This window comes from Typopeltis vanoorti, chromosome 9, assembly GCF_054136105.1.
Source record: "Typopeltis vanoorti isolate ZY-2024b chromosome 9, IOZ_Tvanoo_1.0, whole genome shotgun sequence".
Lineage (NCBI taxonomy): Eukaryota > Metazoa > Arthropoda > Arachnida > Uropygi > Thelyphonidae > Typopeltis > Typopeltis vanoorti.
Genome location: NC_143557.1, coordinates 101761722 through 101783873, shown reverse-complemented (window position 1 = coordinate 101783873; position 22152 = coordinate 101761722). Strand labels below are relative to the sequence as shown.

Sequence of the window (22152 nt, the reverse complement as noted above, 5' to 3'; positions counted from 1 at the left end):
ATTCTTACACTCATCTGTCTGACTGATGTCTGCATATCCATCCCCCCTCCTCCTTGGTAGTTCTAGTTTCCCTGGTTTTGCACATCCATTTTCACTTCATTCAGCAACACTCTTTCCAGTCTCCGAACACCAAGTCCATTCAAATGCAGGCCAGATATGAAATTTTGATGTGAGTACACCTTTGAAGGGGAGTACTTTTCTTAACACATTGCGTTCCTAGATGTTAGTTTTTCTTAAATTCCCAATGAATAATATTGAAACACAATTTATTTAACGATAATATGTAAGATATTCCACCTGAAACGACGTGGAATATTCTCTGATAATTAGGAGCTGAAGATTTGCTTAACTTTGAGCTTTATCTGGTCATTCAGCTTTGAAATATTGAAGAACGAATATTTTGCAATTCGATAGCAGCTAGAATACATGATTATGAATAGCAAACACTCAGCAAGTGACATCCCAAACAACATCTGATCAATTGAAATAATATTTAACCTGTGACAATGTTTACATAATATCAATTAAAAGATTCTTATTTCTTATACGATGTGTCCTTAAAAATAACATGCAATAAGGTATTGTAAATATCGTTTGCTTACTTATTCTTTCATGTATATATTACACGATTCAACATGTAAATTTGTTCTGTAAAGAAAGATACAAATTACTGAAGGTTATCTCTTTCAATATACGATCGTTCTGACTGTATGTACAGATCTCTTGAATGTTAAATACTGCTCTAGTGTCTGGATATAACTAGCAATTTACATGTCGTATTCGGTTGTACATATGCATGACGCTATAAATCTTGTTTATTTACAGGATGATAAACTTTGGAAAAAATAGGACCAAATCTGGTATGGTAGTTGCGACCACAGAAATATCGTGCTTGAAGAATTTCTAATATTTTTGGATCACATCTTGATGGAGAAACCAGGTACTAGAGGACCATCTGCGAATTATTTCCTACAAGATGCACCTTGAAGTCGATTTTTTCTTATTTTCTTAAAACACCAAAGCCCTTTCATATTTTTAGTTGTATTATTAATGGTGGTTTAAAGAAGTTTAAAGAAGAAAAGATGTGCTCATAAGTCCGTTGATAATCCTTGAATTTCCCTGGTGATGAAACGACTTGATTCTTGACTAAAATCGAATATTCTCCTAAGAAATCCACGAGGAAGTTTTCTAAAGTATGTTGTACATGCATTAGAAAATGGAACCAGTTTCCATCCGTGTAAAATATCATCGGTCAAGAATTATACACTGATTGCGTTGAATGACGAATGGAATTTGTTGAACTGGTTGTAAAATAATAAATAAACTGGCTGACATTTTAATGCATACAAAACTGCCTGCAGGTAAGGAATTCACTTTACGTTGAAGTTCTCTTGCAAATCGAAGGCATTTTCTGCTACGTTCACAGTAGTGAATGTAGCAGAAAAATATTATAATGTACCATTAGCTTTATTAAGAACATTTTAGTGGATCAGTTGCAATGGACTATGTTAAATATCTTTGCATTTGGGAATTATTTTTTATGGGGATCATTCTAAGTCAATAGGGTCAAATTCCTAGGAAAACCAAATGCGACCTTCCGCATCATTGTGGCCTTCACCCAGAAATATATCAGAAAAAAATGGCCGAAGAATATCAAAGCGATTTCTGGATTTCTGATCTTTCTGATCCCCCCCCCCACACATATACAGTTGGACACAAGAGATATGCTACTGAAATAATACCTGTCATTAATAATCTCTGAGCTAATATCCAATGTGCTTAATTACACAGAATGTAATCAGACAATATGCAGTCGATTAAAAAACTATTAACCTGCTTTTACTTCAGTGATCCTTCAATTAATGGAGATAATAATCTACAGTCAACATCTTATTCATTTGGAGAATTATCAAGTAATCATAATCAGGGGTACAAATTTCTTATTTCACCCACCTCTGGACAAGAGTCCATGAAAAAATTTGAAGAAAGTCTTGCTGTGGCGTTGGCATTTCCAAAGCGTCTTAGCAAATTCACGTCATATGGTCCTCGATCCTTTTGCAGTTCATTCGCCAGTTATCTCTCAGGTCGTTCTCAGTGTAATGGTGAAAGTACTCTCTCTCTCTCTCTCTCCAGATTTCTCATATCACATTGAACCCAAACCCTATCCATAATTTCCTGAGGGAGACACTCTTTGGTCCTATGCATATGACAAATTTGCAGTTGTCAATCATCTCAAACTTAAAGCGTTCATACAGTCAGTGTCCCTAAGTACTAATTTCCCACCACACTATTCTTCAATGGGATGATGACAACCTTGTCGTTTTCGATACTTCCAAAACATACTTCTGTTTCGGAAATAGTGTGGCTCAAAAGTGAAGATTAAATCTCTCTTCTAGGAATTACAGACACCTATAATCCCTCTTTAAAAAACACGTCATCCCTTTCTTTCTGAAGACCTTATTTTTGACATGTTCAGATACTAAGGGCACAAATTCGTTCAACTTTCTTTTTATTCAGGCTACGTTGATAGGGAACAAATACCCACCACTTACCTCCAAATAGGCATTATTCGTTCCATACGCTTACAGAATCTCCACTAATATAGATAAAAGACACCAAGAGATCGACTACTTACGCAACTTCGTAACAAAGAATGGTTATGGAACATTAGTGGACAAGTTCTACGTCAATCTCCAAGACAGTCAGATAAACATGAAAAACAAGAATTCCGAATTACAGTAATTCTCCCCTACATATATTTCTTCACAGACAAAATATCATTAATCAAAATATAAAGGAGCCTTTCCACCACTCAACAAGATTTCTAATCTCCCGAAACTTTCAAACCTCACCATCCACTTCTCAAGAAACCTGGTGTACAATATTAACTGTACTTGTGGTTTGTACTACATAGGGCAGGCAGGCAGAATGGGAGAAATAGGCCAACACGAACACATTCAAGGACGTGGAGAACGAAAGAAAACACAATTCAGGACTGGCAGTACATACGATTGAAACTAAACATCAAATGGTTTTACATCGCCTGGGCTTCTCTAATTCAACACGACACGCACGCGGTTACCAGTAATTTGCAGTGGACCACGAACCACCAAATTCCATTTCAACAAAAGAATTTTCACAAAAGTAGTAAAATTTCAATAACAATTATTCTATCCCATTTAATTTTCTATGGAATAATACCGGCAAAAACATTTCTATTATGTCTTCACTCCACAGAAGCCAAAGCAACCATACGGCAGACCACTGTTTCAAAGGTTTCCCCCCCCTTTAAATGAAATGCATTTATAAAAAAAATTTAATATGATAATAGCAAACTTTTAAAGTTTAAAGAAGTTTAATGATTTATTATTTTTCAGAATTTCGTTCCTATATACAATATTTTAATCCTACATCTTTTTATTTATTAGATATATGCGTAATATTAAAAATAATTTTAGATGGTTTATCGAATAGAAATCCAATAGAAAAACAGATTAAGAAGACAATATCAGAGAACAATGGACCCAGCAGATAAATCCAAGAGAAAAACAGATTAAGAAGACAATATCAGAGAACAATGGACCCAGCAGATCAACAAGCAGTCAATAGAGCAACAAACCAGGTTCGATATGCCCTAAAGGACCACCGTAACCAACTCTGGAATACCAAAATTCACCAATTAAACACAGAGGATCAATCAATATGGAAAATGATGAAATCACTCCGTTCAAAGCGTTTTACATTTCCTCCAATCCAAGGTGAATCTAATGTTGTCTACAACGACGAGGAAAAATCTGAAGCATTTGCTGACAGTTTAGAAAAACAATGCAGCCCAAATTATATCAATACCGATATAAAGTTCATAAGTAAAATTCACACCCAAGTGCGTAAAATAACTCAAAATTCCTCACTCCAATCCAATAACAAGTCAGTGTCACCAACAGAAATATATAAGATTTTAAGAAAACTAAATAACAAAAAGGCTCCGGGTCCAGATGGAATAACAAACAAGGCACTCAAGTTACTACCCCGCAAAGGGGTTATGCATCTGGTTGCCATCATTAATGCCATCCTCCGGCTAAATTATTTCCCAGAGCGATGGAAAATTGCCGACGTTTTCCTAATTCCCAAACCTGGAAAAAATACACAGTTTCCTGAAAATTATTTCTTTCATCCTTCTTTCATGCATAGGTAAAATAGCCGAACATGCTATTCTCACATGGGTTCAAGAGGCAACAGATATCAACCATATCATTCAAGATGAACAATTCGGATTTAGGAAATATCACTCCACAACGCTACAAATTTACAGAGTTATCGAACATATAACCCAAGGGTATGAATGACACCAACACTCTGGCGCAATTTTCATGGACATCACTCAGGCATTTGATAGAGTGTGGCATCACGGACTAATTTGTAAACTACACGAAGTTGGTATTCCATTACCACTAGTTCTACATATCAAATCATATCTAAATAACAGAAAATTTAAAATAAAACTCAACGGTATCAGATCCACAGAGAGGAGAATCACGGCCGGAGTCCCTCAAGGCTCTCTGCTATCTCCCCTACTTTTCTCCATATACATGGCAGATCTCCCCAAACAGTCCCCAGCTATCACTACTCTATATGCCGATGACACAATCATTATAGCCATATCCCTCCGTCCACACTTGGCCACAATCAAGCTGCAGAGAGCAATCAATGAATTGGAGGATTCGTACACCAAGTGGCGTATCGCAATTAATCCAAACAAAAGCTCTGCAGTACTTTTCACCAGACGTAAAGCAGAACCGAATACAAGCATACAAATGTTTGGTAAAATCATCCCTTGGCGCAATTCTACCAAATATCTGGGAATTCATCTTGATAGACGTCTAAACTTCAAGTCATATATGGATAGTGTCGCCACTAAGGCAAGTCAGACCATAGCACAGCTATATCCACTTTTGAATAGGAACAGCTTCCTAAGCATAAGCAACAAAATCCTCCTTTTCAAATCGGCAATCAGACCGCAACTAACTTACGCCTCTCCAACCTGGGGTCACACGACTAAAAGCAACATCAACAGACTTCAAATAACACAGAATAAATGCCTAAGAATGCCATTTAATGCCTCATGGTTCGTCAGAAACATCCAGTTACATTAAGAAGCCAATCTTCCAGATATTAAGACCTACATGACAAGCATTGCAGAGAAATTCTTCACAATCACAGATAATAACCCAAATCAGCTAATTCGACAGGCAGCGGACTACAAATCCTCAGATCGTTTCAAACATAAAAAACCGAAATCCTCCATCGCAAGAGAAAGCTGATACAGCCTCAATGCTCACAGTGAGTGGGTAAATTACCCACAATAATCTCATCACCCACAATCTAAAATCCAGATGAAGGGATAAAGAGTCAAGGACTCAGTCCATCAACCAATTAAGTTCAAAGGTTTTAAATGAACCGTTTTTCGCTCATCTTTTCTAAATATGTGATGAACGTCATATCCTAATTTCCTTTAGCTTTTTGAATGTCAAAAAGCTAAATAATTTCATTTTATATTGTAAGTGTGTGATAGTAAATATTAAATATTGTTTGAGCTGTTCATAGAGTCAATTCGGCTATGTGTGTGTGTGTGTGTGTGTGTGTGTGTGTGTGTGTGTGTGTGTGTGTGTGTGTGTGTGTGTGTGTGTGTGTGTGTGTGTGTGTGTGTGTGTGTGTGTGTGTGTGCGTGCGCACGCGCGCTGCTTATTCAAGATAGATAGATATATATATAATAATCTCGAATGAGCAGCCATCTTGCTGAATTAGAATAGGACTATAGGTCACACACTTACAACATGTACGCTGAAGAAGAGCAATATGTAATTATTACTATGATTATTATTACTTGACTCTCCTATTACTCCTAAACACTCACTGCGAAATGGTACTCCATGTTAGATAATTCCTTGTCTACTCAACTTAATCTACCATCGATGTATGCACCAATACACTACATAATCTACCATTCACACTGCTACATCTACTACCCACTAATAATTCGAGAGGGTTCTGGAAAGCTCTAATAAACACTGAACAAAAATGATATTGAAGCAACTGATATAACCACAAGAAAGAACATACTAGTAGCAGACTTACGAAGGTAACTTACGTTCTTATATTCTTATATCCTCGTATGGTCTTTCTTATAGTTATGTTTCTTCTCTGACCGATTTTCCTGTATTTGGAATGAAGAACAGGGAGTAAAAACGCTGATATGGTTAACTCATCTTCAACTGAAAAAGTTTACCCCTCTCGTCGTGACGAGCATTCAATTCATATAATTTTTTTTGTCGGTTGCTTTTTCCCATCGTTCTTCAACCATGCTACGTAGGCATTTAGCAATATGTTTTTGTAGTATGCAAGTATGGCAAGTACAGAAATCTAAGAACTCTTACTGCAGTACAAATTCCAAGCTAGTTTAAATTGGTAAATTAGTGTCTTTAGAACACCACATCGTTTTATTATATATTCTGGCTTCAATCGGCAGTTAGTTGTTAATAATGTTAACAAAATTAACACTATTACTCGATAAATAACTTAAAATTATATCTGATTGGACAGAATTATTTTAACCTGTGTATAAAAATATAAAACCGCAAGCATCGGTAAAAACTGAACAAACTTCTCAAGACCATACATACTCAGTTTTCTCATAACATATGCAATGATTTGAGATGAAACTATAAAATAAAGAATATGAAATAAAAATGTATTCAATTGACCTGCACGATGTTGAACCTGTATCGTATACTAAGAAATTACTTGATAGTCTCATCCGAAGCCAGATTATGTTATTAATCCGAAGGAAGACACGCACGGCTTCTTGTTCAGTGTTAGCAAACTTTGTTGCAGAATGGCCTGCATGCTTTACTTAGTTTATTGGAATTATAGCCTAAGCAACTAGTAACTATGAGTCCAGTTTATTATGGGTATATTACCTTGCTATCAGAAGATAATGACGCCTATGTTAGCAAATTCATATGTTTTAGCGGCTGTTTTTTTTTTTTTTTTTTTTTTTGTCGGGATAGGCTGAGCTGTTGTGAATTAGCCAAATTATCAAAAAATATGATGGCATTGTATCGTGTAAATTGATAGCTTTAATGGAACATGTACACTAGACATATTAAAGTAAGTTTCACAGCTCACATATGTAACAAAAATTATATTGAATTTATTCAAAAATTCAAGTATATTTCATCCAACGTTAAGCGGTAATCATCAGGGAAATAGACCAATAACTACATTCAAAACATGAATTTAATTAATGGTCTATCTCCTTTACAATCTAGGTTTTTCTAACCGAAGAACAAACTTTAAGCTGTTTTGCAACTGCACTACAAAGGTGCTTGGGTATGCAAGAATATATAAGTACACATAATTAAGGTACTTCGTATAAGGCATAACTCATGTATGAATATATGATGCATATTCTTCCCGAAGTCATGCGGATGTTGATGGAAATTTTAAGAATAACAAAAATATATTAGCGGAATAAGTGAATAAATTAATGGTTTGTTGCTTGATTAAGGAATACATGGCATCATAGTGTACGTATGATTTCATTCTTTCTGAGCGTCATGTGATTTTTCTCGCTGCATTCAGCACATCTTTATATTATAATCGTCAAATTATTCATGCCGATACAGTGTTTCACTACTTAATGTTACTCAACAGATGTAAGCTATCATTATCACAATTTTATAGAACTGCTGTTTATCACTGCGAAATAGATCATCTACTTCATATTTTTAAAAGTTGATGAATATTATAAAAGCAGTAATTAATATTTATTATAAACGAAGCGTATCTTACAATAACATTGTAAGATACGCTTCGTTTACTTTATTGAAATGATGGCAAATTATATAAGGAGTTTGTTTCCCTCTCTTTATTAACCACAAGAAAAACTGATACTAAGCACAGTGCTGGATTAGAGCGCCATCTATAAAGACATTTCACTGTATTGTACTCCACAGTTCATAGGACCGAGTCTCCGGTCCTATGAACTGTGGGAGTCTGGCAGATTGCCAAGAATAGCCAATTCATCTGAAGGGGAGAAAGAAAGAAATGATGTACGAATTGGTCACCAACACGCGAAATCACGTGCTTTGTACGTAAAATTTTCCAACTATTATACAAGCAAAATAGTTACCACTTTTAAAATTACAATGATCATAAAAGAAAAGTTACTTTTCTGACGCGTAATAATAAACCACTCAACCCATAAGACGGATTGATTATCCTATTATCAGAATAGATTCTACTTCTTCTGACGTGCGCCCGAGTGTCGAAGGTTCTCGCATCAATCGCAAAAATAACTAATAATAGCCAACCGTCGATAACGTAAATCAGAAAATATTAAAAATATCTATGACGTCATCAATTCATCATGAAAGCTGTGATGATTATAAATGCTGTGTGATTTAGGAAACTTTTTTTTTCGTAATGGATAAACAGTATAATTTTTATGATTTGAACAGCACATTCCACTGCAAATATTTTCTCAAAGAATCCAATCAATAAAGAAACAAATGGAGGATATCACTTCAAGATAAACATTGGAGCATAAAAACTAAATCATGTCATAAGCAATGGAAATATGATTCCTTTTAAATAATCTTCTGAGATGTTCATTTTTATCGGCTTCCGGTGGGCGGTTAGATGCATGTTTCCTTCAAATGTATCTGAGACAAGTACTAGAATACTGTTAATCTATTTAATAATATTTTGAAATGTTCGAATTTTTTAAATTTTGTTTTATGTTTGGTTTTTTTTAAATATAACCAATATGAGTCGGGCAAGCTAAATTTATCTAAAAGCTTTCACATGAGTAACAATACTATTTTTTTCTCTAGATAACTTTCTATGGTAAACTTTTTTAAAATTTTAATTTGGGCATTGGAGAATGTATATGAAACTAGATAAAGATATTCAAAATGTCATTCTCCCCTTTTTTCTCTTTTTCTTTTCTTTTATTTGGGTATACGGAGATTAGCAATGCATGTAATTTTTATTTTCGTAATTACAAAAAATAATTATGGATTTCGCTAATCAGGTGATTATCACATCGTGCTTTTTCTGTTGAGCTTTGATTGGAAGAATAGCAAAATAATAAACAGAAATTGACGAATACTTAACGCATATGTCACTTCCAACAATATAATAGCAGCGGGTCCATCGGAACCCACTCACTTTGACAAACCAGATGTATCTTACAAAATATCAGACATCAGGATCAACTGCAAACGATAAATGAACTCTTCTCAGACTCTTCTCATAATTCAAATAACTCAAATTAGGCACTCAGGAATAATTCAGCCAAACTCAATCCTTATCATGAAGAAAATTCTCCAGTGTAATTCCCAAACATATCAGTCCTCCACATATCATAAAAAAAAGACATTAACGATGCAATAACTAACCTTACAAATCAAATCAACACTGCTCTAGCTGCAGTTAACATGACCCATGTTATTTTAATATGTTTGTTTTTGAAAAGAGTTCCATTCATGACTAATCGTATCGAGTATTTTAGTAGGGCTTCATGTCCAGTAGGAAATATGGCCTGGTTGCACTTGTTTAAAAATGCATCGGTTGATTGTCATTTCTTTAAATGTAGGTTAACTTTCTCGAAATATTAAATTTAACCGCTAACAATATTCAAATTAGAGTCTCCATAGCTGAGTTTTCATCCAGCAATTTGGTTTGAAAGATCAGTGTTCAAATCCTGTCTATGAGATGGGGAACCTTTAACAGGTGGTTTCACTCAAAACAGGCAAATCAGCCCGAAGAACATACACGATATACAGATATAGGACACTTCTGAAGTAATGATTAACCATCTTAATCCACCAGATTTGGTTCCTAATACCTGCACGCTGAAGTGTGGTCTACGCGTAAATCAGGGAGGAAGGATATGTAAGATATACCTTCAACCGATGCAGTGTTGTACGTGTTTCGCAATAAATTCAATCTCATAAATTGTGATATTGAGTTTCATGTATGTTTAAGAGAATATCCAGATAACGTAACCACGATCAAAGATCAGTTCATTTATTTATAGAGTGAGATAATATTCGAAAATGCATTTAACATTGAACTATGTACACATACCGGCCACTGAATTAGAAACCTTTATTTAATATCGTATTGGACCTACTTTAGCAGGAATTACAGTACATATGCGGTTTGATACAGATTCCACAAAGTATTGGATTGCGTCTATGTCTACAACATACCACGTTCACCAGACAGTGATTTAACTGGCTTAGATTTGACGGAAGAGGACTTTTCCCCCGGATGTGTTTTTCTAAAATGCACCATAACATTCTCAATGGGGATTCTGATCCGGGCTTAGTGATGGATGGGATATGGGGGAAGTCGCTGTTGGCTTGCTGAGCCACTGATGACCAATTCTTGCGCAAGGAATAACAGCACCGTTCTCCTTGACACAAACCGTCATTGCTGGATAAAACGTAACATTGCAGGATTTACTTGATCTAAAACAAATGAATATCTGAATATTCCTTCGAGCACACCCAACCTTCCACCAATATCACGGGACCAATTCCCTACAAACAAAATATCTTCCACATCATGAAACCATCTCCAGAACATTGAGCTGTGTTTGCAAGGCAAGCTGGATTCATTGTTCATTGCTTCATGGTGCTTCTACCAAACTCTCTACTTAGCGTCGAACTGCAAAACTTTTCGATCTTCTAATGTCCAGTCAAGGTGTTTTGACACCACTGGAGATGAAATTTCCTGTCGCTGAAATCACTATTTTCCGTGTATGCATGCAACTATCAATACCAATCCTCATAAATTCTCTGCACACAGTTCGGAGAGATATGGTTTGGGAACAGCCCTCCTTATTGGCTTCAGCCAGTGCTGCATACGTAACTGACAGACTGTCTTAAGACCACGTTAATCCTCTTAGACGAGCAATATGATTAAACATCCTGAATATCTCAACTTTTGAGAAACCAAGTAGCGCTGCTGTTTTCTTAGCGGGACGGGCACCGATAGTAAGCCCTTTAACGAACTCGGAAAGATGCTTCGTTTTTCCCATAGTGATCAACACTGTTAACTATTACTGGCCAGCAGCATTCGTTAATAGTTGCCTAGAATACGTTGTGATGCGTGACCATGTATTTTGCATATATGCTGCGTAAGTGACGTTTACGTATATCTGCATAAAGGTTTTTAATTTAGTGGCCGTTATGTTATGATTAAACTTAAAATAAATGAAAATTTTACTTATTTATTGCTTTCTGCAGTACGGAATAATTATAAGGTATTGAGAAAATGTATTATATCACCATTAGTTTCATTACGATTTTATTTTAAAATTTCAAATATAAGAATATTCATAAATGAAATGTAAGCATTAAAATTAAAATAGTATGGTTTAGTATAGTATAAAATTCATAAAATATATGAATAACATTTACAAGTACTGACATTGAGAAGATGCCAGTACATCCAACTTGTTTTGGAACTGATTCTTTAAACATACACAAAGTAAGTTCTCAAAGGAGAAATTGTCGTATCCAAACTGACTGCACCAGTTATGACGTTGTTTATATTGGAGTAAGTTCTTTCTTTATTGAAGATGATACAAGAAAGTTCAACGGTCGTAGCTTCATTTCCGTAGTAGCAAGAGAATATTTATGACCCATCCAGGCATGCCAGTTCACACCTATGGCGTTCTCGCTATGATTCCCTTTCAGATACATCCCATTAAGATTCGACGCATGGCATTTACCATACCACCAGCCTCCTTTATACGTAATAGCACAGTTGCTTTCATGAATGTCATTATCTTTGTCCTTAGTGCTAAAACGGTTGCCATTGTGAGCTGCCGTGAAAGAATCCCCTGAAAAGAAAATAAATATGCTCAGAAAAGAAAATAAATGTATTCTTGTATCATGTACTTTCATATTATTAGCTTGCAAAGGAATGGAAGATTTTCACCTTTAATTGCATAATAGTAGTGGTAGCCTGATATATATCTAAGGCTAGGGTAGGTTTATAATATTAATATAACTTTGATTTACTCTGTGGAATATAATATTAATACAATACCCGCGTTGAAATAATTCATGCATTTAAAGAAGCGCAGATAGTAATCTCTTCTCTTCTTCCCTTTGCCTAGTCTAGGAAACTCTCTTCTAATATGAACCCTGGAATCACGGATGCCAGTGGATAACGTACAGGATAATGCGATTCTTCCTTTGGAAGAAATGCATCTATTTTTTAAGTTGTATTTGCAAGTTTTGCTACATGACCCCTGAACTTCAACTTGCTACCTACTACCACTCCAAGATTCCTCCTTAACCTGATCAGTTTCTTCAAGCATAATCCTAACAATATAGTACGACATTGAATATATATAATCACAACAAAGTGCATGACTTTGAATTTATTGACATTGAACTGACATCCCTTTTCACATTGCAACAATTCCAGCCTATTGAAATTTTTCTGCAATTACTGCATATCAGCAGCATTCCTAATTATCCTACCTATTTTTGCATCATCAGCCAATAACTGCATGTGGCTTGTCAAATCCTTACCAATATTATTAATGTACAGATCGAATAACAATGGATCAAGCACTGATCCTTGTTGTGCACCACTGGTTACCTTAAATCTTGCATACCCACATCCCACATATAGGACATTTTGATACCTGTCACTCAGCCTTCCTCTTGTCAAGCCCAAAGTTTATAATCCAGTCCGATATATTTCAATTTATGCAACAGTATCCCATGCTGCATTCTGCCAAAAGCCTTAGCAAAATCCAAAAGTGTCATGATGTATCCATTCCCTTTGTCTAGTTCAGTGGTAACAGTATTATAGAACGTGAGCAAGTTGCTAAAACATAACTTTCCCTTAGTGATAACTTTTTAATATTTATAACTTTCCCATGCTGCTCATTGCAAAGTAGAGATTTACTGTCACTCCATTTCTGAGTGTGAACACTAATCATATTTTCCCAAATCTTCACCACCACCACTCCTGAGATACTGATTGGTCATTATTTGGATACATCGGTCTTTGCACCATCCTTCTGTAGTTATTTTTTATGTTGTTCCCATAAAAAAAAAGGTTGGTTGATCAACCTATAGAACATTAGTACCGTGTATGAGTAGTAGGGTTGGAAAGGAGGAATTTGTTTTTATGTAAATACAATTTACATCAAAATGACTGTAAATTGTATTCCCTGGGAAACAGCAGGGAGAGACTGTTACACAGTGCAGAAGTTGCAGGGATGAAAAGGAGGAAAAGAAACTTGTTCTGTTTGTTTCTAGACGTACTGTTAAGGGATGTTGAGCAGCAGCTGCACTTGTTCCAACGAGCTCACTACTGAGTGGAGGGATTATCGATGTTATTTCAGATGAGCATTTCCCATGGAAATATTTCTAGAATATACGTATTGAAGAAACCAAACGTCTGTGCAAATGTGGGGAGTGTGTTGATAAGATATGGGTCATCAATAAGTCTAATTGCACTCCTCTGTATTGAGTCAAGCATTTTGAGGGAACTTTTAGGGGGCCTATCCCATATTTGTGGAACAGCATTCAATAGTTGGGGGTATTTGTAATTTGTATAATGTTAGCAGCTGTTCAGGGAAGAAGTATCGTCTTGAGCAAAAGAGAAATCCTAGTTTTTAAGCTGATGATGCAATGGTTGCGATGTGTTTATGCCAGGAGAGGTTTGATGTCAGGGTAATTCCAAGAAGAGAAATCTCAAACTGTCTGGAAATTTGAATATCCCTGGAAATTTGGGTTTCCCAGTATTCAAAAAAATACTGGGAAAATGGTTCTTTTTATGGGAAATAGGACAGAACTAGGTTTTATTAGCATTCAAATTGATGAGGTTTTCCGAACCTCATGAATTGAGGGTAGCGGTGGTGGTGTTTGATGCTCTGTAGATTGAGGTGAGTGGTGTCGTAGGGCTTATCAAATGAAAGCTAGAAGTGTAATGTGCAAAACTGTGTATTAGGTTGGAGGTCAATTGAAATAATTCATTGATATATAGCAGGGAGATGGTTGGTAAGCGGACAGAACCTTGTAGAACCCCAGCACTAGTTGAATGGTGAGCGGATAGGAAACCATCCACTATCACACTCAGTGTGCGTCTAGGTAGAAAGCTGGCAATCCAACGACAAAAGTCCTGAGTCAGACCGAATGATGGTAGTTTTCATAGTAAGCCTTTGTGCCAGACTATATTCAAGACTTTTGGAAATAGACTTATGCGAGCAGATCTCCTGTTTATCGGCATCGTTGGAATCCATACTGGCGGTCATTTGTTAGGTGGGTGTCTTCAAGGTAGTGCAGGAGTTGGGAAGTAATGATTTTTTCCATTACTTTAGACAGGAATGAGGTAAGCGAGATAGGGCGGTAGTTGAACGGCAGTGTCTTGTCACCCTTCTTGGGAATGGGTTGAATATAGGCCAATTTCCAGTTTGTAGGATAGATTCCAGTGGAGTGGAGTATGAGAGTATATATAGTCGATATAGGATAGGATTAGGGGAATGCCATCAAGGCCAGGAGACATCTTTGTGTCTAATTTGGGCAGTATTTTCCTGATCTCATCCTGGCAAAAGGATATAGGGGCATTGTATGCTGGGTGTCTGGAATGGTAGGGGGACATTTACCATCGTCAGTTATGCATGCATTGGAAGCAGTGTGAACCCAAATGATTGGCTTTTCATGTGAGTGATGATGCAATACAGCCATCTGGGTAAAATAAGGGCAGGAATGATGTTGGGCAGACGTTACGGCCAATTGCTTTGTGCGAGAGACCAAAAGGCTCGGCTGCCGTTTGCAAAGGCTGCTAGTTTCCTTCTTTTTGCTCTTTCGAACTCTGTTTTGGAAGCATTGATTGTTTTCTTGCATCTATTCCGGGCTTCGGTATAAGCTCTAAAGGAGAATGAGGTTCTTGATTACAGTCAGTTACGGTGTGTCTGGTGTTTCATCTGTAGTCTTAGCAGATGTTTTGGAGAACCAGAGTTTAGTTAGGGAATCGCAGTTCAGAGTAGTGTGTGGAATGTATGTTTCCATGCCAGGGAGGATTACTTTGGTACTAGGTTCGGTGCATATGTTTGGGTTGGAAAGCCGGAAGCAATAGTCGAACCATCTGAATGTAGAATAGAAGTTGCGGCTTCTGTCTCACTTCGCACTGTTATAATGCCAAATTACTCTTTTATGGAAGTGTTTGTGTAAGCTTTCTTGAATGGGGAAGAAGATGAGCACTAGACTGTGGTCAGAATTACCCAGTAGGACCCACTGCTTTCACTGTGTAATTTGAGGGATCATTGGTAATTAAGAGATCTAGGGTGTTTAGGGTGTTTGTGAAAGTCGTTTGCGTTATTCTGGTATTCTGGTTGGGATCTGAACGAGTTGTGTAAAGTCGTCAGTGATGGCAAATGTTTCAGCATCTCTGCCTGCGATATCTGTACAACTGGAGGAAGAAAGCCAGTTGGTGTTGTGGACATTAAAATCTTCTAGGGGGATAATTTTGCTGTTGGAAAATTGAGATTGCAGAAAATCAATTTTTAAGGAGAGGTAAATAAAGAGCTCACAGTACTTGGTTGCGTTGGAAGAGCGATAGAGACAGCAAATGAATTTGACTGAGTGTAAAAAGGATATTTTCAACCGAAGAAGGTCAAAGTTGGTTAATTCTAAGTTGGGTGTGCTCTTGCTAGGTATTTCATAGCGAAAGTATGCGCAGACACCAATCCTGGGGACAAAAGTTGTTTTACGAGTGAGTAGTTTGGAAGGTTGAGATAAATAGTGCTGGAGGGAGGTGAGATTTGAGTTTCTGTTTCAGTAAGGAAATACCGTGAGTAGAAATATTAATTAAAATTATAATAAGAATTAACTCACGTAAAATATTATTTATTAGTAGCATTTCCGCCTGAGTATCACAGACATCTTCAGTGCATGTAAAAAGTTGGGGCTTAGGCCACGGATGTTCGTGAAGTGGATATGCTAGGTTCTGTGACGCATATATTTGACCGCAAGTGTTTTGCACATTTTCTATGCATGGTTGTATGCTGGTGTCCATGGTGGCTACTAATAGAGTCACTTGGTTTTTGCAACAGTTTAACTTGCTTGAAGTAGATGATCCAACTGGGGCCATCATTTTGATGTTTTTCTTCAGGTTCTCTTCGAAGTTGGCAACCTTCTTCCTCTGTGCAAACTTTAGTTTTGGTCTAGCAGGTAAGCGCGATTGGGAGCGAGTGCCTTTGAACTTGTTGGTGATCGCTGATATTAATTTATCTGTGCTTGTCGGAGTGGCACAAGTCGCTTTTACGAGGCGAACAACGTTCGTTCCGTCCTTTTGTTTATTTATAGGCCCGAAACGATGTCACCTGACGATATTTTTAGAATCGATATTGCATTCTTCAGCTGTCCTCTCGTAACTATTTTCAGTTTTCCATCAGAAAGTTAAAAAATAACTGTTGTGTCGGTGAAATCACCTGGTCGACCAGGCCACGCCGATAAATAAGGTGAAAGAATGTATGCTAATTGGATTACCAAACATTCTTTCCATTCCTGTGGAATCTTCACTGTTCTGAGACTCGTATTAAACAGCTTTGCCAAAGGAATAGAAAGTCAGCTGAATACGCTTTTAGTACCTGTGCTGATATTGCATCACTCCCTATTGCTGAATTCTTCTTATTCATTTTGTGCAACAGCTCTAATACCTCTTCATACTCCCGAGTTACTCCAGAAGAAGCAGTTAATTCAATGTTACATACAAAAACTGCCAAATACACCGTTTGGCAGCTTTTAATAAAATAGGCACTCATTAATTGAACAATTTCTTCTTCATTTGTCACCCTCGCACCATCTGCATTCAGAAGAGTTATTCTATCATTCTTTCTTTTACTTGCAGTATCGATAGAATTATTGTCGGTTGAATTTAGTTTCCAAAGCCAGTTTCATTTCATACTCAGAAAAATTCATTTCAAAAACTTAATGTCTGCTCATTTTGTATATATAATACAAGGAAATAGACTAATGCCTGAAATGGACGCCATTAATACAGTAATGAAAGGTGATAGAATTAATAACAAAAAAAAAGAAAGTTGAACGATAATGTGTTAAAATTGTTGTATTAATTTCTACATTATGAATGAATACATTCAGTTTTCACTCATACCTGCATTTCCTCTATAACCATCAACGTGCAATCGATAATCGTTTGCTTCATCGTCAATCCAAAAGTTGTCATAAACTGCATATCGATGCTGTCCAGTGAAATCTTTCATGTCAAACCGGATGGAGTTTGGCTTTTGGAAGGAAACAGCATGAATTTTGTCATTACCTACAAAAAAATATATCTTTTGAAAAATTCAAGATAATTTATATAAAATTGATTAAAAACGAAGTAAGCAAATTTGAAATCCTTCCCGAATAATTTAGTTAACTTCAACTCACTTGGAAAAAGAATGTTTCCCACATAACACCTGTTGAAGTTGAAATCAGTTTTAATATGCAGCTTACTTTTGGATTATTGATAATTTTAATAACTTTAAATAGATTTATTAATACGTACCCAACCAAAAATCTTGATCTAAAATTCCAAATCCAACTTTGTACTCTTGCCATCCTTTAAAAAAGTAATCTTTGTCTCTTCCAAAATCGCCTCTTCTTTGAATAACCTGAAAATAAAAATTAGCCTTTCTTAGTTGGTCAGCTAACGCATTTTTATTCCCTTATAGAGAGTAGGGGAGGCCCTTTTAGCCCTATCTAACTTTTGGAGAGTGAGTGGGCAGTTCAATCTCCACTGGTACCCAATCAGAGATAGCTAGCCAAAGGCTTCACTAATTAAGTATCTTCACTTGTGCGTATCTTCACTGCTTAATTAGTGAAGATACGCACAACAACAAGTGCCGCCATCTCGTTGTCCCTAACACTAACATCATATTTTAATATCTGAAATAGTGTGGGTTCGGGCGATTTTCTTGAGTTTACGGGACGGAAAACCCGCTTGCCCGTGCCAGAGATCGTATAATAGTAGTTGGTTTTCATCGAAAAATCACAATTCATTGAAACTACACATAATTGAATAAACAGTTCATCGAAAAATGAATTATAAGGCACATGGATTACATATAGTAATCCATGCCTTGTCAACTATACTTTCTGCATTCCACATGTCATGGAGCATATTTAATGGCTGCTTGTGTTACCTGCTCTTATAGATTAAGCGGCTAAGGCTAAGAGGTCAGCGTAGTATATCTGTAAAGTGTATGTGTTCGCCTCATCATCAAAAGGGGATGAAAAACTCCATTTTCCAGGAGGGAAAACCCTCTTGCCAGTTGTTTATGATAATCTGGAATTAAGGCTATAAACACTTCCTCTAACTAACTATATCACTTCCTGTGATCGTCATATGAAACAGCTTTATTAGCAATTCAGTTATTAATCTGAACTGATGGTTTCAGTAATTAGCACTGGTTGTATTTCTTGGTAAAAATAATACATATATGGTTCGTTTTCTACACTGAATTTCAATTTAAAAAAACATAATGAATTTTTTGGTGATAAATTATGTATTTACAACACGTATTAATCTATTTTATTAATATTCCATTAATCTATACAATTTTCGCTTTAATGTATTTAACTGCTGTACTTGTAATTAATGGATTTGCTTTTTTTTTTCTCGGTTGAGATGTATCTCCCAGCTCCCATCATCGGAGATTTTAGCAAGCTTATCTGAAGATGCCAGTAGTTACTTATTATTGTTTGGTTTGATTACTATGTTGGAAAAAGACTGACACTTAATAAATCTCATGTTTAGCATAGTCGTAGGATAGGAAATTCACACTCACACACTCACATAAACACAAACAGATGATTTTTAAGAAATACCAGGATGCGTCACTGAACTGAAAAGCCTGATATAACAGGCTTAGTCATATAATAATAATAATAATAATAATAATAATAATAATAATAATAATAATAATAATAATAATAATAATATCGCCTCCAAGGAGTGCAAGGATTCATCCCTGGAGGGCACGCTACTCTACTTGAACACATCTTACCGTCTCCAATATTACCTAATTCGCTCACTACACATTACTACAATCAGCGCTGTCTACCGCCCACCAAAAACAGTATTTTTGCCTGTAAATGCATCTGTTCTGATGACCGACTTACCTTTATGCGGGATGAAAAACCCCAATTTCTGAGTTTTTCAAGGATAATTATATAGGGTTCCCAGTGAAATCGAAACGAACAATGCAGTTGATTCGATACACTTATAGAACGAAGACCTCTTCGTTGGGGATTTAAATAATCGAGGAACTTGAAAGACATTCATGCATGTCAAATGTGCCTATTGAAGTGATTTCGTTTCGTGCACAAAAGAGTCATAAGTCTATCATTTTGAATTAAGAGACTGATTAATTTTGAAATAATTTATAAAATAAAAATGAAGCAAATAGGCATTACATGACATGAAATTTGTAAGGTTTCGTATCTTATCTCCTAAAGAAAAGAAAAGAAAACATTATATACATTTTTGATTTAATCAAATGATGTACACCCATAATTTATTATTTTAATTATTTAAAAACCCATCTGGCATTCAGCACGGTTTAATATTTTTCAGTCGGTTAAATGGTGTTTTTAACAGAGAATAGATATCCAAAAGTATAGAAAAAAGAAAATCAGCTTTATTTGCTGTTCAGACCTCTATTTCAAAAACATAAGGATCTGTCATATTAGGCAGTCTGTTTTTTTTGTTTGTTTTTTTTTGTTTTTGTTTTTTTTAATTCCGATGTTTCCAAAGAATACTTTTAAAGTTCGAAGTGGAACGTATTTCCCAGTCATTGTTGCTAAATATATTTTCACAAGTTCATCATAAAACATAATTGATGACCTAGCGATCCTAGATCAATCTACCTCCTTTGCCAACCTGCAATCAACCTTGAACACAGACCTAAACATCCTGAAGTGTACTTCAAGCAGTGGAACTTCAAGCCGAATCTTGAAGTCGAAAAACTGTGTCCACAGTATTTCACCTGAACAATACAGAGGCGAATCGAAACCTGAATCTTTCTTTTTGTGGAAAAATAGTAGAACACGAGCTTCACTCGAAATACCTTTTAGTCAGCCTGGACAGAAGTCTAACCTATAAAAGGCACACCACCACCCTGTCCAACAAAATTTAAACGAGAAACAATATCATTTCAAAGCTTGCTGGAACAACCTGGGGTTGTGGTGCCTAAGTCCTAACTAGCCCTCGCTTTCTGTGAAGCTGAATATTGTGCCCCTATCTGGGAAAGAAGTGCACACACACTCACACTAACATTATAGACACCCAGCTAAACTCTACCATGCGCACAACTAGTGGGACAGTTAGCAGCACCTCACCCTCCTGGCTGCCTGTCCTATCTAACATTGCTTCACCAAATATACCGAGAAGACAAGCCTCGATTAAACAATTTAATAAAGCAATGGGCAACCCACTCCTGCCCCTGCACCAGACTCATATAAATCCAACTAGTTTTCGCCTAAAATCTTGAAACCCTTTCTGGTCCATGGACGAACTGTCTTCATCTGCCCTGCCATCAACACTTGACATGTGGAGAGGATACTTGTCCAACAATCTCCCAAGAAACGGCTTCCTAGTAGAAGATCAATGTGCTCTGCAGCCTGGTTTGCTCTTCTTAGGAAGATTTGGTCATCAATCAACAGGATCAGAACTAACCAGGGGAGATGTGGTTACCTACTACATAAACGGAGGCTGTTAGACCACCCTTATTGTGATTGTTCTCCCGTGGTGCAGACGATTACTCATATTGCGAACGACTGCCCAATGCGCTAATTTCAGGGTGGTGGCCTACAGGACATCTACAAGGTGACGGAACGAGGCCTTGAATTGGCTTTCCAAACTGAACATTGACCTGTAGCTGTTCTGTATTTCATTTGCCATAAGAATAAACAAATAAGTTCTAAAGAAGATCCTTTTGACAATTCACTCACTCAAATGATTCTCTTTATTGAATCCTACTGTTCACTTTCGGAGTTTGAGGAGATAATCTACAACCTGGAAAATGTCTTAAATGATTTAGATTAAAGAACTGTTTTAACTGACAAAACAACAACATATAATGAAACCAGGTCTTAAATCGTATATCCTAATATAAGATTTTTTTCAGTAAGGACTACATTAAATTATTTAAATCATAAATTTTGAAATTATAACAGTTTGGATTCAAAACAGCGCTTTTCATTTTTATTTTTTGTTTCAGAATTTCGAATGCACATATCTAACAATTTTACTTACCGTCCACCCTCCGCCATCGGTGTCCATATCACAATACACGTCGAAGCTGTTCTCCGTTATTGCTTTGTTCTTTGGCCATATTTTGTGGATCCCACTGCTAGTCTCACCCTGTTGGTATATTTCTGCACAGTCGATTGGCAAGCAATGGTCCTGACTTTCAACTGTGAGCATTTTGCAGTGACAGTTAGAACATTGAATAATTATATAACAATAAATAGTAACATTTTTAAATGAGAAAAGTTTTGCATGAATGTTTTAGAAAATTTCTAAATAGAACAGGCATTGAGAAAAAATCACAATATATGATTTCAAAATGATTTGAAATATGCAAAAAAAATTATGTATTATTTTGAGTGAACTTATCTTAAAAAATTGAAATAAACTTTATAAAATATTATTTATTGCATGAAACAATCATGAATTAACCATGATTTAAAAAACAGATATGTATTTATGAAACATATTTCAAACACCTAACTTTGTCAATAATAATATTATTAGTTTATTTAGAGTTTTGAAACGTGTTTGTTATCAAAGTCGACACTGTTAAGGCATTTGGAAAAATTATAAATAACAGCAAAAGAGATAATTATCAAGATAAAATCTAATTTAAAATATCAAGTTCACAATATCAAAGAATTACGAAACATCTGCATATGTCTAAAGGACATTAACTTCTACTTAGCAATTAGTGCTTCGAAGGAGCAAACAGGATTCATGTTCTCTCAAACGTTGGTGTTGTCAGTCATTCTTGCATCCACCTCCACGTTCATGATTCAACAATTCAAT

At 36.1% G+C, this 22152-nt stretch overlaps 1 protein-coding gene across 1 annotated transcript; it reads right to left on the bottom strand.

The window, feature by feature from the left end:
- Positions 1 to 11621: 11621 nt before the first annotated feature.
- Positions 11622 to 21534, bottom strand: LOC150103321 (techylectin-5A-like). Its single transcript, XM_090398447.1, has 4 exons — positions 21364 to 21534; positions 17614 to 17719; positions 17218 to 17382; positions 11622 to 11917 (listed from the first exon to the last, which is right to left on the bottom strand). The coding sequence occupies exons 1-4, from the start codon at positions 21532 to 21534 to the stop codon at positions 11622 to 11624; spliced, it is 738 nt and encodes a 245-aa protein (XP_090254573.1).
- Positions 21535 to 22152: the final 618 nt, after the last annotated feature.